The following is a 16,776-nucleotide window of genomic DNA, read 5'->3' on the forward strand; positions in this document are numbered from 1 at the left end:
ATAGTGCTTGGGCATATCTTTTTATTTAAACGCGCTTTGGTGTTAGCCCAAAAGTTTTGAAATGATATGATACCTGGCTGTTATCTATCATCAGACAGCGAGAGAGAGAGTGAGAGAGAAGCAAAAGAAAGAAGAAATGAAAAGGGGCTAGTTAGCCGGGCATTTCTCTTGTAATTGTGATTATGGATTTGAATGAAATGCGCCCACCTGAAAGTGTGGCTCATGCATCATGCAAGCAACAAGAGGCCATAAATTTAACAGCTGACCTCAGCTGCATCAACACTCCATCAAAATCTCAGCACTTAATGTTGTGTGCCCACCCAAAAAAGGCCATCCCATGACGACGACGATGATGATGCTGAAGACTACTATAAGACCATACCAGACCAGTCCGCTCTCAGCCCGTCTGACCGAATCATAATGCGCAAGCATCCGAAGTGCAGCTAATTTAAGGAAATGCTCGCTCAACGCAACACCAACACCAACACCAGCTCCAGCTCCAGCTCCAACTCAAACACCGACATCAACACCAACGACAACGACAGCGAGAGCAATGCCTGGATGCTCGCACCTGGATGCGAGCCGAGAGAGGCTCATGCAGCATGTGCATGTCGCTGATACCTACACCAATATGGAGGCGTTTGCTACAGCGGCGCGTGACGTCCACTTTTGGTTGTCAAGCAAATTACATATATGATTTTTATGTGACAAATGAGCTTAAGATGTTGTCGTTGATGGGACAGTTTGGCTGGTGAGTTCGGGGCTTGGTTGGCTCTTGCTTCGCTGCTTCGTTTTGTATCATTTTGGTCTTAAAGTTGGACTTGAACTTAGCGATGATCGCGTGAGCACGTGAGTTACGTGATTTGGGTAGAGATTAAACGAATAGCTGGTTTACTTTAACCGTTCTGGTCAATGTAAACTAAAGTTAAGTTTGAAGTAAATTTCTGGAAAGACAATGGTAGGTATGAGAGCTAATGAGTATTAACTAAGATTTGTTACCTAAATTCTATGCGGTCATGCCATTAATATGGCAGATTTTTTTTAAATATATATTTGTACAACTATTTTATGGTATATTCATATAGAATTTCAAACACTTTGCCTCAAATACATTCCTTTTCAGTAAAATATTTGCCAGGCTTAGCTTGGCAATTTATGCTGTGGAAAATGTTTTAAGGAATCGACAGCATTCACTTCATTCATTTAATAAACTGCCGAGTCTTCACTTTCATTGCGCTGCTGCTCACGCGTCCATCTCTAGCTGCGCTTCACTTCCCATTCATTGCTTTTACCATTTTCTAGTGACACTCACGCATTTTGACACGCTGACACATATCGCAGTGTATATATTTTTTAAGACTGTTCCATCTGCTTTGAAATTTTGTTTTATGATTTGTCGTCGATTTGCATATAAATGCCGAACATGTGTTACGCCCGCGCTTCTTGTTTCCGCCTTTCGCCCAGTTGGGCGACCTATTGGAAAAGGTTTTTGGTTATTTGTGGAGAAAAGTGAGAGTAAAGATCTCGCCTGGGTGTCGTCAGCTGCCAGCCGCAGTGTCCGCATTGATTTATGTCTTGGCCGAGCGTATTTTTACGACGTGCTAACTGCCCGTACTGGTAGGTAGGTGTCTATCTCATTTGGCAGCTACATGCAACTGGGCATTCCAACAATGATTTCACTGCATTAAAATAGCTGCAGGCCGCGTGAGTGCATTCAAAGTATTCCCCCCCGTTCGTTGTCATAAGCAATCCTAACAATGGAGCTACACAACCAGCCTGTCAGACCTGATGCAATCGTTAAATTTGGCAAATATGGCTAAAGCGACAGTTTGGCTTAGTTACGGTCTTAGCCTGTGAGCTTGTCGCTCGCAATGCGGCGACATGGCTCACCAAATGTTTTCTCAAATTTCAGCCACTATGTGTCTGGGTATAGAACCTGTCGCCTAGCCTATGCTCAAATGCCTTTCCAAAACTTTGCGTAATTAGAACACTGATCAGAATTTGTTTTTCTTTAATAGCTGGTATTTTGATACGTGATATCTCGACTCATGACTGTGGGTAAATACCTCAGAGATTATTTTGTGTTATAGAGTTGTGCAGTTTCGCACTTCCAAAAGCAGAAATCACTCAATTTGGAATTCAAGTATTTGAAAACAATGTTAAGGACGTAGACTCTATGAGCCGAAGATTTGACATCATGTTCAATTATTTATTTACAAGAGTATTTGTGGACTTTTAGATGAACTCTTTTAAGTCTTACGGTCTTCTCTGCGATTCTCATTATAATATTTAGTTTTAATCAAGTAGCCAAAGTATTTGCGTCTTCGATAATCTCTCACTATATCCCAATGTAAATCTAATGTTGCTTGGGCCTGTCACGCATGTTTGACCTTTGGCCTTACTTCGAGCTGACTTCGAAATTCCAAGCAGCTGGACATTTGTGTAACCACTTGTAAGTTACAGCCAACTCATTAACTTGAACAAGAGACGGTGCCCATGGCTAAGCCGCGGCCATAAACAACAATTTATCTGTTAAGGAGGCTGGCTCTATCAACGTAGCCAACTATGCAGAAATTCCATATGCGACATTATTCTCATAACCCAGGCTGGGCAATGCTTGCGGCTTGAAGAGCCTATTAGCTAAGCCAATACACGCATGTACTTCAAAGTGCAGGCCCTGGCTAGCTGACTGGCTCCCTGGCTGGTTGGTTGGCTCTGTCTGACTGTCTGACTGGCTGACCATAAATCACAGTGACGACGATGCGACTAATTAAAAAATCGACACGCTAAACTGGCAAAAGACGAAATTAACATTTGCTCAAATGCACTGGCCGAGCGACGAGGCGTCTCCGGAACGGGCAACACCCGCCGACAGACATCAACTCAGATGGGAATCAGCATGGCTGTCGGAGCAGGGGACAGGGCACTGAATCAGGCGCTTCGTCAGTTCGACTGATTGCCTTTGTCTCTCACTGGCTGTCGTGTATGTCTCTCTCTCTCTCTCTTTCTCTCTCTCTCTGTGGATTGTTTTCCTTTCCATTTGTTTATTGGACTTACAAGTCTTTGCTGTGCGGCTTGTGGCAGCGATTCGCCAGTTAAAATTATCGACAATAATGTCAACAAGTTTTTGCGTAAATTTACGCTGCGATTCTCTGGGATACTCGTTGAGCCACCGACCGCCGATGGACCAGCTTGCTGATGGATCCGCTGCCCGTCTCTCGCCTCCCGCTGGCCGCTGGCCGCTGTTGCTGGCGATCAGCTTTGCGGCTGGCGTGCAGGTGATCAATGTTTGCGATCAACTGCTCCAACCGGAAAGAACGACTCAAAGTCGACTGCAATTTAAGCGCCCAAAGTACACTGAAAATAAATTAACAATACATTAACATATGCGACTATTAGAGAAGTCCTATTTATACCAAGGCCAGACCAAGGATAGGAATAGATTCTCAGGAATTAGTCTGCATATTATATATATGTATTCTATTCTCTTGTGACAGTTTACTTGATTATATTTTCTTGCAGTGTATTCCTGCTCACAAGCACCCCCTCTCTCTCTCTCTCCCGTTGTCCAAACATAAGTATGTCGTTCTATACTATCGCTGTTGCTCTTATCCTCTTTGTCTCCTGCAGTATTTGAGTCAAAGATGTGGCTCGTCATCGACGCTCTGTGCCGATGGCATTAATTCGATAATGCATAAAAATAAGGAATACGCTTCATTGGACTCTAATTGCTAAACGCAAACAGAGACAACAGCAACAACAGCCAGAACAACAACAACAACACACATTGAAGATGACAACGAGAGTTGGCACTGGCTCAGCTGGGTTCCCAAGCTGGCCAAATGCAGTGCTGCAAGTGCAACAGCGTCCCAGCATTTGATGGGCCTGCAGCCTCGAGTCGGGGGCCCTTGGCCAAGCAGCGGGCGGATGATCGGCGACTGCCCCAACAACGTTGCGTGTAATTAAAACGCAAACTTGTACCGAGCCGTTGGAGCGAGCCATGGAGCGTGTGGGGGGAATGTGGAGGGAGTGTGGAGTACCGAGCTCGAGAACGGGCCAAGTAGGTGAAAGACGACTAAGCCGGGCGCAGGCTGATTTCTTGAAAGATTTGTAAACGTAAACTTTCGAAAAAGAAGAAATAAACCAGAAGTAAATATCGACAAACAGCGTCGTGGTCGGAAAAAATTAAGAAAAACTTAAATGAGTTAAAAATTCCACACAACTGCGTGAGAAGTCGCCGCCGTCGTCGTCGATACGGCTGTCGGAGCTGAAGTTGCAGTCCGGAGTCGCTCCTTTAGTATTGGGCATTGTTGTTATTGTTTTTTTTGGTTTTATTATTGTGCTTTTTTTCATTTGCGGTTGGTTTATGCATTGGCTTAAACGAACGAGCGGCCTCAGTCACAGCAACAACAACAACAACGTTGCATTTATTGATCGCCGCATAGCGATTATTGTTTAAACTGTTTTCAATGCGTTTACTCTGTGTAAATATTATTTTTTCAATTTATGAGCGTACGTACTCCGACGAAGATGCTGTCCGGATGAGTCGAAGATACCATCAGGCCCAGAGCAATCCCCCGACTGACAGACGACAGACAGTCTGTCTCCCTCCAGTTGCGTTGGCGCGCAGACAAATCAGCAATATCGTATCGATTGGAAATCGAATTCGCAGTCGAAATTGGAAATCCTCAAGATACATAATGAAATGCTCATCATTAAGATGATGTCTCATGCACTCGGCTTACATTTCTGCCGAAATATTTTAATGCCATTCATTTATTGCCGTTTAACGGCAATTGCATCAGAATTGCAGTGTAATTGGCATTCCCGAGTTGCAATTATAATTTTGACAAGAGTCGAATTCAGTTGGCGATGGGAAAGTTTGTGGTTGAGGCGGTAATAAGAGGGAGTCTTTTGATGAAAATATGGTATATATTGAGAAATGTTTCAGAAAATATATATATTAAAAATAGATAAGACAAGTATTTTATTTTTGATTCTATTTATTTTATTTATTACTATCAATATAGTAAGTTATGTTAAAAAAAAATAAAATTTAAAAATGCACTAAAAATTAGCTATCTACTAATTTCTATTACTATTCTACTACTATTCTACTACTATTCTACTACTATTCTACTACTATTCTACTACTATTCTACTACTATTCTACTACTATTCTACTACTATTCTACTACTATTCCACTACTATTCTACTGCAAGTATTCCAATACTGAAATTAATATTCTAGCACTCTTCTACTACCATGATATTTAATATTCTACCACTACTCTACTACAATTCTACTACTATTCCACTAATATTCTACTACTATAATATTAATATCCTATTATCTTACTATAACTCTGCTACTATTCTACTACTACTCTACTACTATTCTACTGCTATTCTACTACTATTTGAATACAAGTAACTACGACTATGATACCATATATGTTAGTACTATACTACTACTACTCTACAATTAGTATACTATACTACCATTATACTACAACTCTACTATTATTCTAATACCTTGTCATAATAGCCGTATAATTATAAAATAGTAATAATAATAATGGCAAAAGTATTATAAGCACTGCGACTAAGGACATTAAAAATAGAAAAAAAATCAACAAATAGATAAATATAATAAAAAGAGGAAATTGTCTCGCAGCTTTAAGCTGGCCCCAAAGACATAAGAGCGACAGCAGCTGGCAGGGTAGATAACTCAATTAAATGTGTCTTTAATAATACATAGATATAGATATTTGTGGATACATGTGTTAGATATGTATTGGTGCACAGCATGTCAAAAGCTCATTTGGTAAAACGAGCATTTGTAGACAGGCGCCATCTAACGCCAATGTCTCAGACAAAAATCTAAGTCAGCCGCAGAGTCCGCGGCGGAGTCTTAGTCGGAGTTGGAATTGGAGTTGGAGTTGGAGTTGGAGTCATCTCCAGCCAGGAGACACTGCGTGCGACTTTGGGTTCATGCTGGGTGCGACAAGCTGCCAAAGATCAAAAGTTGTTGTCACGACCGGGCAGCAGGTGGAAGTGTGCTGATGACGACGACGACGACGACGCTGATGATGATGATGATGATGCGGGCGCGCACTTACAGTAAGTCATTTTGAAATTGGCCAAAAGTAGCCGCGCTTATAAGAGGCAGACAGTCAGGTAAGCTGGCTGGCAGGCTGGCAGTACAATCATAATTATCATTATGACGTTGGCCAGTTGGAGATGTTTGAACATGTGGCACGCACACACGCTCAGTCAGTCAGTCAGTCAGTCAGTCAGACATGATAAATGCATGACCATGTAGCTCTGATCTAATTAATAGGCTGCATAGTTTTTGCACCTGCGTTCGGCTGCGTGGAAATTTGTTAGTTTTACTTTCGGTTTTCCAATCACCGTCACCATCGCGCACAAATCACATATCAGCTCCGATTCACAATTTATATGGCAAAACACGAACGGCTACGCGGTACGTGCGTTTGGGACCCACGTTTATGTCCAGTTGCTGCCCCAGCCCCAGACTCAGCCACAGCCTCAGCTCCCAACTACCGGCTACACTATTAATTTGTATGATATAATCGCTTTGGGGAGGCGTGTACCCCCAATTCGCGCCATGTACCGAAATTAGTTGCCATTTTCATTGATTGATGGGAGTCCATAATAAATGTTAAACTGCTATTAAAGTCATGTAGCTTGTTTTGATTGCTACCAATGAATGTAATCAAACTAAAGCTGGCTTCATTTGCTCTTAATTTATGGAAGCTTTTCCAAACATTTGTAAATCATATTACATGATTATATGTGATTCATATATGAATACATTTTAATGCAGTGAAATGTTTTAAAATAACATTTCAATCGAAAGGCTTGGAGAGGCAGATTCCTTATAGATATATAGACATCATACAGTCTGAATTGATTAGAAGAACTCAATAATTAAGTTAGTTTGATATTTTATGTTCTGTGTAATAATGAAATGAATGTGAACTTTGATAAAATTCAGACAAAAATTTTAAATCAAAGTGTAATGTATTCTAATGTAAATGGAACTTTCTCCAGTTATATAAACAATTTAATTAAGACAATGGCAGTTAGCATGCGTTAATAGTGGAGTGAGGTAATCGTACATGTATTTAACGAGGAGCTGGCCAGAGGCCTAAGCCAGCGGCTCCATTGACCATGTTGGTGGGGCAACGCTAATTGGATATTCACACCTTTACACATTTGGGGTGGCGTAAATGAGCCACAGAAAAAGCGCCACACCCAAAATAGGCAACTGGTAAGCGCCAACAGGCAGAGTAGAGAAAGAAAGAGAGAGATAGATAGAGAGGGAGATGCACATACGCAAACCAGCTCAACTCGAAGCTCGGCAAGTGCGAGTGCAGCAGTTTATGGCTGAGCTGGGAAATGGTAACAAAAGCCAACTCCAGCTAACGAGAGCGAGTGTATGAGATCCCAAAAATAGGCATACCAATGTGTGCGCATGCGCGGAATTTATGGTGACATGTGAGTGATTCGCGCAACGTGTCATGAGCAGCTCTCGAGGATCTGGACGACAGCAGCAGCAGCAGCCACAGCAGCAGCAGCAGCCACAGCAGCAACAGTTTGGTGTAAAGGCCAATTAAATTGGCAGAGAATTGGAACACCGAGCGGCGACTGTCTGACTTATGGGCCAGGAGCATGTAATTGCATTGAAGAAGGCCAGTTGGCTTTTCAACTCTGCCGATTATCCCAGCTGCTGTGTGCGGCATCAGTGCGCATTCCAGGCTATTCACTCTACATAAGTGGCACACGAAATTAGCGTAATTTCCAGGCAACGCCGACGCAGCATTCGACTGGACAAGTGTCAAAATGAAAGAGGCGAATTCTCGCACAGGTTGCACTTCTTGGGAAATGCAAAGCATTCAGAGTCCGACGGCCGATCGGTCGCTCGGTCGGTCACACACTTTCTGATCTTGGCAAGGCGATAAGAAGGCTCGACCCCTTTGCGCATATGGCACACATAACGATTATTCCATATTTACTTATTGTATGTACATACTTATTGCCAGCTCCCAGGACTCGGCTCCAGAACCAGAGCCCAAGCCCAAGCCCAGGCCCAGGCTCTGGCCCTGGCAGAGGCACAGACCGAGTCACAGACGCAGGCATATTATTTGCGCGATTAAATTGATCGCGGCTGCCTTATATTGGTATGGGTTCTCCCTCTCTCTCCCTCTCTCTCCCTCTCTGTATCTCTTTTTCTCTCTCTTCCTCTCTGACTGACTCCTACTGTGTCTGTGCTCGGTTGCCGTTCGAGGCTTCTGCGGCAGTCAACTTCACGCTTCGCTCAAGCATCACCAAATAAATTTCATTGAGCATCCCTGCACAGTGGGCTGCATAGTTCCATTACTAGCAAAAATTTGTTATGAAAGCTAAATGAAAATATTTTTATTTTTATTTTTAATTTCTTTTTATCTGCAATTTTCTAATACTTTTTAACTATAAGCAACAACAAGCGGATGGCTTGAGCTCCAATAAGCTCAATCCATATATATATATAAATTTTGTGTAATTAAGAACTAAATCTATTTGGCAAATCCAGAACCTGAGATTGACATAGGTTAAACATTGAAATTTCAGCCTAAGAAAAGTTTCCATTGCTTATTTAAACATGGTAAAAGTCGTAAGCTTTTGCATGCTTTTAGGTCACTGTGCATTGGCAGAGTTACTGTTGTTGCAACAGCACTCTGTGTGATCCATGGCGATGCGCTTGTGAAGCTGCAGCTCCTTGTGCTGTAGCGCATTCCAAGTACTTTACCTTTACCTTTGCCTTTGCCTGTGCCTTTGCCTTTACCTCAGCCTTTAGCTTTGCCTTTACCTTTGCGTTTACCTTTAGGTTTAGCTTAGTTTTACCTTGGCATTTTAGCTTTTGAGCGCTGATGCTGCATGCCGCAGCGCATGCTTCATCTGTTGCATGTAGTTGCCGCTTTCATGGCTAAGTGGTTGGCTGGACATGGCCATCTTATTTCTTTTGTGTTTGGGTGCACAGCCTGCGACCCCCCTGCTGGATGCTGTCCCTGCTGTCGTCATCCTCGTCGTCGTCATCGTCATCCTCGTCCACTCCTTGTGGCTGTTCCTCTTGCTGTTGCGTGTCACGTACAAGCAATTCGCATGTTTCAAAAATGCTTTAGACATGGCCCTCTGTTTGTCTCGGTGCTGGTGGTTCGGTTTTTAGGTGGCTCGCTGCGGCCACATCGGGCGCTTTTTGGGTTTGATAGTCGCCATCAAGTTCGACTCGGGTCGGCTGCGTTCTGGGCGCGGCGGGAATTGGCTGAAGCACATACTTGAGCGCATACTTAAAAATAAATGTTAATTCTTTTATTTATTTCCTTTGTCAGATTAAACGGTTTAAAGGTTACACGCGGACCCTCGAAAGCTGTCCGCTGTAATGGCTGCTGTTTAAATCAGTCACGAGCTATGAAATAATTCACATAATGATCAGCCATAAATATCCACTGAACTTGCTTGGAAAAAGAATTAATAAAAGGCTAAGCATATCCTTAATTCAATAAACCTCACTACAACTAGATGTGAGTCCTACATAATCCTTTGATAAACCTGCTGACCTCTGTGCAAGCGAGCTCAGTGCCTTGCCCAGCTCTGGTGATATACCTGCCAGATTGTGGGCAACTCCCTTGGGCACACACCCAGCTGAGTGGAGTCCAGTACCAGTTCTCACGCTGCGTCCGATCACCTTTTGGTGACCAGCGCAAACCAGTACACATCAATCTGGCTGTGTCAACGCGCCAGCGCCAGTTGGAGCTAGCTAGGCGCAAGGACTGCGGAGGCAGAGATGGGGACGCAGACTGAGACGAGATGGCAATGGCACCGGCTACCACCAACTGTTACTCCTGTCGACGTGCGATGCCCTAAAAGGATGTTGCACTCCTATTGACTTGTTAATGTGATCACTTTAACTGACCCAAATATAGTCAAACGTTTCAATTTGTGCAACGCTTTTGGGCAATTGATAGCCATGCAGCCAGCCAGCCAACAGAAGTCAACCTACAGTCAGTCTAACCCGAGCTCACACAGACTCGCTTCCACTCAAAGTCGCTCTCTCAGCTTCAGCTTCAGCTTCAGTCCGAGTCATAGTCCCAGTCCCAGTTACAATCGCAGTTCATCGTCACCAGCGGACAACGCGTAACGCGGTGCAGACCGCCTTAGGCCTTAGGTCTTTGTTGGGTACAGCTTTTTGCCAGTTAAGTTGTTGGTAGAGGCTGCCTGGCTTCCTCTTGTCTTAGATCGTCTGACGCCAGTTGACAGATTGCCCCGAGGCTAAAAGTCGCTGTCTCTGCGCAGCTTATTTGGGTTTCTGTTTTGGTCTCGCTGGTGTTGATGAGTCAGTGATATGACCATGGTTGGGCAATGGAAAAGACCTAGCTGGCTGTATTTCAATTACGCTCAATGTAAAGCGGTTGTTGGCTCAAGCAGAGTGTCTGTGCATAAATAAATAGGGTTTGAGGTAGACGACGAGCTGCTAGATCTGTTGAGTTCTATCATAAGAGATAATACGACTTTCACTCTCGATTCATGTTACTTGATAAGGTTTTTGATAGCTGATAAAGATATTTGCCTAAGCCCTGGTGAGTCTGCTTTAGGCCTTGTGGATGACAGGAATATACTGTAACAATTTGTATCCTAATCATGATCATTATACATAAGCTCTCCTGCAGCCCATCATCCGAGTCGGAGGCCACACGCTACGCCAGCAATCATTGATCATCCGTAAACTTTGCCTGCTTATATTGAAACATTAAAGACGGCCATGGGCAGGAGGAATGCCAGAGATCGTGGAGAGGACAACATCATTGAGGATTTTTGCTAAAACGCATTTCATTAACCTGCTGCAGTGCAGAGCCACAGCCGGGCCCAACTGGCCCCACTATATGAGAAGTTATGAGCGAACGTGAGGCGCAGCATGATGCAGAGCCCGATGGATGCCAGCTCTGGTGTAATTTTTGGCCAGCCAGTTGGCCGTCCAGCCAGCCATTTCTAAGATTATGAAAAGTGGCTCTCGCCGTTGCGTATGCTCGCATCTTCAAAGGCTCAAATGCAGCCAGCCAGTTCTGCAATCGGGCTGCGACGATCTGCGGCGCAGAGACGCCAACCAAAGAGCCTTAGCCTAAGTGCAATGCTCAGCATGTGCAGTCGTCGTTGCCCAAAACACGAGTCTCGGCCAGCCATTTATTGGGCATTTTAAGGGCTTCAAAGTGGGTGTCTCTGTATGTGTGTGTGTGTGTGTGTGTTTCGCTCAAATGTTCTTCATGCTGCTATGCCATGTGTGTGTGTGAGTGTGTGCGTGTGTGTGTGCGTGCTCTATAGGTGGTCATTATCACGACTTCGCGTCCTATGGGCTTAGGCTGCGCTGCATCGTTTGCTGCAGATAGCTAAAAATGATGGAACGATGCAATCTCTCAGGCATTTAAGGAATTCTATGAGCAGCTTCAGATTTACACTGAAAGTATTAGAATTTTAAGGTATTACTTATATGTACAATATGATTAATATATTAATAAACTGAGCATATGAAAATATAAAGTATTTGCATTAACTAAATCACTCATACGCCATGTAAACTAGAAATATTTTGCTTACTTGCATCGAAATTTAGTAGCCAAACGCCTCTCACAATTATTTCTACCCAACTTTTTGTAGAGTAGCGAACGAATGTTGAGTGTTTTTTTTTGCTGTTGCTAAAAATCTCAGCAGCAGCAGCCACAACCACAGCCAGTAGGACCAGCAGCTGCGGCCAACCACATTTTCAACTGCTGTTCTACTTAATTTGCCGCTGCGTGCGTTGCCGATTTGGATGAGGATGCACCACCATCGCTACGCCACCGCCGGCAGTGAGACAGCAAGACAGCGAGACAGCGAGACTGCGAGAGACAGGGCTCCCACTCTCGCTCCGCTCAGGTCACCAGCGCTGCAGCACCACCGAGCATCATCTGCTGACCAGAGCTACAACAACAATTACCACATTACCGACGCGCCGTTGACTGAGTGACTGAGTAGAAGGATGAGGACGTTGAGGGCGTCGTGACGCGGTGGTGCTGGTGGTGGTGCTGTTGCTGGTGGCGGTGCCCAAGTGACTTCTGCGCCACTTTTGCGGGGCCGCGGCTCGGTTTTACTTATTTGATTTGTTTATGCAGATTAAATGCAAACGATCTTGATAATGACATTAACCGACAGAAGAAGAAGACGACAGCGTCAGGGACACGAAATGAGAGACGTTTCGAACTGGGACTGAAACTGCGACTGCGACTGCAACTGCGACTGCGACTGTGGCTGTGACTGTGGCTGGGACTCTGTGTTGTCTGGATTGTTAACTTGACAGCTTTTGAAGGCAGTTTCGTGAGCCTCGCACCGCAATCGTCATGAAACGCGGCAGGAGCACCGGCTGAAGGCGGGCGGGCGGTCGGTTGGGCCTGCCGCTGCTTTGGGCTGACCCAGCGCCGTTTTTGGTCAATGTGCTTAAAATGAATGCCCCGAAACCGAAACGCGTCTGAGCTTTAGCTCCTCTCACCGTCTCTCGCCAGCGCTCCAATAGCTTGTAGCCTAATTAGCTGAAAACGGATTACGCTGGCCGGCAGACAACAACTTGGAGTGCGGCTCCACTGGCCAGTCGAGTCGAGCGCCTGTCGGCCCCAATAAGCCAAACGTCGCTGCTCATTAAACTCTTACACCTTGCCAGCTGATACGGATACCGTTGGCCATATTAAATGCAAAACCGAAGTTCGTAAAATCACAGACTCTTCAAAATATTGCTGATGTCATAAACAAAATGCTCAACGAGCTTTACAGCACAATTAACATTAAGCATTCGAGCACTTGGCTTTACTCTGCTGCTCAACGGCGTTTTGGCTGAGCGTTAAAAATCGCCATAAAATTGCCAACAGGAGAAAAAAATAACGCCGCTTTAAATTGCGGACTTCATAAATTCGTTGGCTAAAAATGATTTAAAAAAAAAAGGAATAAAAAGCGAGCCAAAAAACTGACTGCCTACCATATTTTTATGCTTGACGCATGCGCAAGCTGCTTCCGTGGCGTGTGTGTTTTTATGTGTGTGTGTGTGTGAGTGTGTGCGTGTTTTTTTTTTCAGCTCAGTTTCTATTGGTGCGATCCATCGATCCAATACCCGAACCGAGTTGCCTGCTGCATTATCATTTAGCGACGTTTTTGCGACTTTTCCTTTACATTTCCGGTGCAGAGTCGAAATTAATCAACAGCTTCATGGTTATCGTGCTCAATATCATCAGCGGACTGAGCCGACAGAGTCAGCGACCGCATCATCAGCAGGATTGGAGGAGCGGGTCCAAACACACGCACACACACACACACACTAACACATCGACAAGACTCATCATAATTATCGTCGGCTTCTTTTTTTTCGTAATTCACATGTAGATTTTGAGTGTTTTTTACTTGATTTCTGTTGGCCGCTTCACGCTTAAATAAAAGGATTTCGTTTAAAAGGGACTTTTGACTTAATTATGTGTGCTTCGCTTTGTTTTTGTTTTCCCCATTTTCAATGGCAAAACATAATTATTATTTACTGATATAGATAAAATTTAAATAAATGTTAGTAAATGAAATTCAAATGCGTGAGAGCGCTTTGAAATTGGAAAAAAATGAAAGATCTACATGATGGATTGTAAGCTAGATCTTGAATTAAATTAAAATATAACCAAAATACAAATTAGGTTTTTAGTTATCAACAAAATGTTATAGTTTTTTTTCATCATATTTATTCATCCAGAAAAAGGCAAGACATTTCTCATGGTATTTATATATTGAATTGAGTGCAGCCGTGAGTGATATCCTACCTATATAAGCTATAAGCCTTGCAATCTTAATGCCCGCACAAGAAACGAAAAGCAAAAGGGGGAAGAAAAAACGGCAAAACTTAAAAGTGAAAGCTCCGGGACAAAGTCATTCGAAATCAGCTTAATGCCTGCATTTCATCTTCATCTTAGACACAAACAAACTGCAAACCGACAACTCGCAGTTATTGAAATTCAATGTAAATCTATGGTGATATGTCATACAGGCGTAGAAAATGCACCGAAGACAGGCCACAGCTGAGGCTTGCGGCCTGCGGCTTGAGGCTTGCAGCTAGCGGCTCAGTTGCAGGCTTTGTGGTGCCTGAGTCAGGTGCTCTGCGGCCGGGCCATGCTTCCCACCACAGAGTCAATGCGCATTTCAAAACGAAAGCCAATCGCGCACGTCATCGATATTTTGTAAATGCATTAAATATATGTATTTAATTCGAGTTGGCCAAAACCGAGCCGAACTGCGATGCCGGCGAGCCTGCAACAGGTAACTGCCGCGTTTCGTTCGTGCCTGTCGCAGTTGCATTGCAAAACTTGTCAAACGCAAACGCAATCGATACGAATATCAATCAAATCCAAAGAAAAGAAAACGTTTCAGCTCTAGGCGGAGTTGTGCACTCGAAGATACTCTGTAATAGATGTAGATGATAATAATATGAGATAATTAATTTAAAATATTTACTGTCGATGTTTACTCAGCTCTAGAGAATGGGATCACTTATAAATCAAATGGCGTTACATACCTGTGCTATCAACTATTATACCCAATTTTTTATATTTTCAATTCGGCTACAGGGTATAAAAATAAACCAAAAATCAAACTTCTACTCAAAGCCGTTGACAACCGTAAACAGCGGCAGACAAAACAAAAAAAAACTATTCGAATTCGATAAAGCGAACATTTATGCATATGAAATTTAACAGATCGTAGCGACTTTGACGACATTTGAAAATCCGGAAGCGATAAATATTTTGTGTGTATATAAGCTACCTATTTTTTATTATCTTGGTCTTGATACTCTAATGTGGGCAGAACACTTTTGTGCCATGATAACTGACATTCCAGTCATTCGATGCAACTTTTATTCGTGTCGAGTCTTTGAAATCTCTAATCCTTACTTTAAGAATGGCACCCAAATTCAATGGAAGTTACTTTGATATCTCATTTATGTCAAGGGTATACCTTCGTCGGTGTTCCTTCAGTCGTTCTATCTTGGTTTCTCTTCATTGGCTTGGCCGTAATACACAAAGGAAATTCGTTGAAAATTGTGACTCAGCTGTGTATCGAGGTGTCGTCCGTCGGGGCCCCGAAGAGCTTGTTGGACTTCTTATTGCTGTTATAGCTGGCATTTAGGTGCATTTTATGTGGCTATTTTGTATTTTCATTTATATAAATATTGTAAACGATCTTTGTCTTTGCCTGTGAATGAAGCGGCGGCCCGTGCGACAGGGGCTCAGTATTTGGGTCAGCTCGTTGGCTGTTTTGTGGTTTTCACATTTCATTCGGGCTTTACTCGAATTTTTATTTCTGCTCCGCTGACAATTTTGTTCCCGAAGACTCTGAAGCAGATGCTTCACAAATTAATTATGACAGTTTATTTATTTAATTATTTTAACCAACTTCAAAAAGGGCGCCGACGCCAGCCAAAATCGGAGAATAATTTTGTTGTGACTCAGTTTGGGATTAACTGAACCATCAGCTCCCATTTTCAACGAGCTTGGGCTAAAATATTGTTAGTTGGAAAATGTAATCTTGTTTAAAGTTTAAAACAGATTATTGCATAATTATTGCATAATCGGCTATTAAATGGGGAAAAAATGATGTCCCAATTATAATGTTTAATATCGCTTAAGCGATACATATAATAGTAACGAAACTAAAGTATATGGTTTCCATCGAACAGTCGAAACAAGGTGCAGCTATGAGGCACAAGTTATATATTGTCGGGACTCTTCAACTTTACTTAATACTAAAACTCACCTTGAATGTAAGTTGAAAAATTGTGAAATTTACAATACGGTTTCAATTAAATTACCCTAATTTAGAATGCAGCTGAACTTAAGTTTACGAATGCGGTCTGCACGTCATATAATCAATCGTGGATCACAGTACAAACTTGTAATCTGAAAGCAATCAGTCGAAACAAGACGGTTTTTAATTTTAATGGAACCGTTTTGCATCCTGCTTATGTCATAGATCTTGAAGCCGAGTTCTTTTTGAAAGCAAATGGCTACAAGCCTTGGCTTTATAAGCCACAAATAGATATCTGTCGGTTTGTCGCAAAGCCGTATAATCCAGTTGCAGTGTTGGTTTATAAGGCGCTCAGAAAATTCAGTAATTTTAATCATTCATGTCCGTTTGTGGTAAGTGAAACTCTCAACTATTTGAATAATAATATTATTTATATGATTCGTTTAGGGGGTCCAAACTGTTAGTGGCTTTTACATGCGTTATGAGGAGATGCGTGCTCCCGTGCCATCTGGTGAATACTTGCTGAAAGTCAATTGGTTATTCGACAAACGAATTCAGATATCTACAAATGTCTATTTTCGTGTTCAAGAATAATATTCAACGATGTATAACATGCGGAAAAAACAAATAAAATTTGAGCAATTATTATAAACAGTATTCGATTTTTATTTTCACTAGTTATGGGCATATACATATGTAGATGTAGTATATAGATAATGTAATGATCCACATTAAATATTAAAGTGGAACAGTCAGAGTGTCCGCCGGAAACATGCAATTCGAATTATTATTTATTTTTGGTAGCATACAAAAATAAATAAATATGTATAAATATCAAAGCTCTAGTCGGCGCTGAACGACTAAGAGATACCCGGAATTCTTACGTTAAATAGCTCTATTTAATTTCATTATACG

At 42.7% G+C, this 16,776-nt stretch overlaps 1 protein-coding gene across 1 annotated transcript; it reads left to right on the plus strand.

Moving 5' to 3' along the window:
* Positions 1-456: 456 nt before the first annotated feature.
* Positions 457-16,455, plus strand: LOC108659215 (uncharacterized). The gene is made up of 3 exons (XM_089256727.1): positions 457-600; positions 15,936-16,283; positions 16,351-16,455. The coding sequence occupies exons 1-3, from the start codon at positions 457-459 to the stop codon at positions 16,453-16,455; spliced, it is 597 nt and encodes a 198-aa protein (XP_089112853.1).
* Positions 16,456-16,776: the final 321 nt, after the last annotated feature.

The sequence above is a fragment of the Drosophila navojoa genome, chromosome 2 (assembly GCF_054131105.1).
Source record: "Drosophila navojoa isolate 15081-1374.11 chromosome 2, UAZ_NAV_1.0, whole genome shotgun sequence".
In the NCBI taxonomy this organism is placed as follows: domain Eukaryota; kingdom Metazoa; phylum Arthropoda; class Insecta; order Diptera; family Drosophilidae; genus Drosophila; species Drosophila navojoa.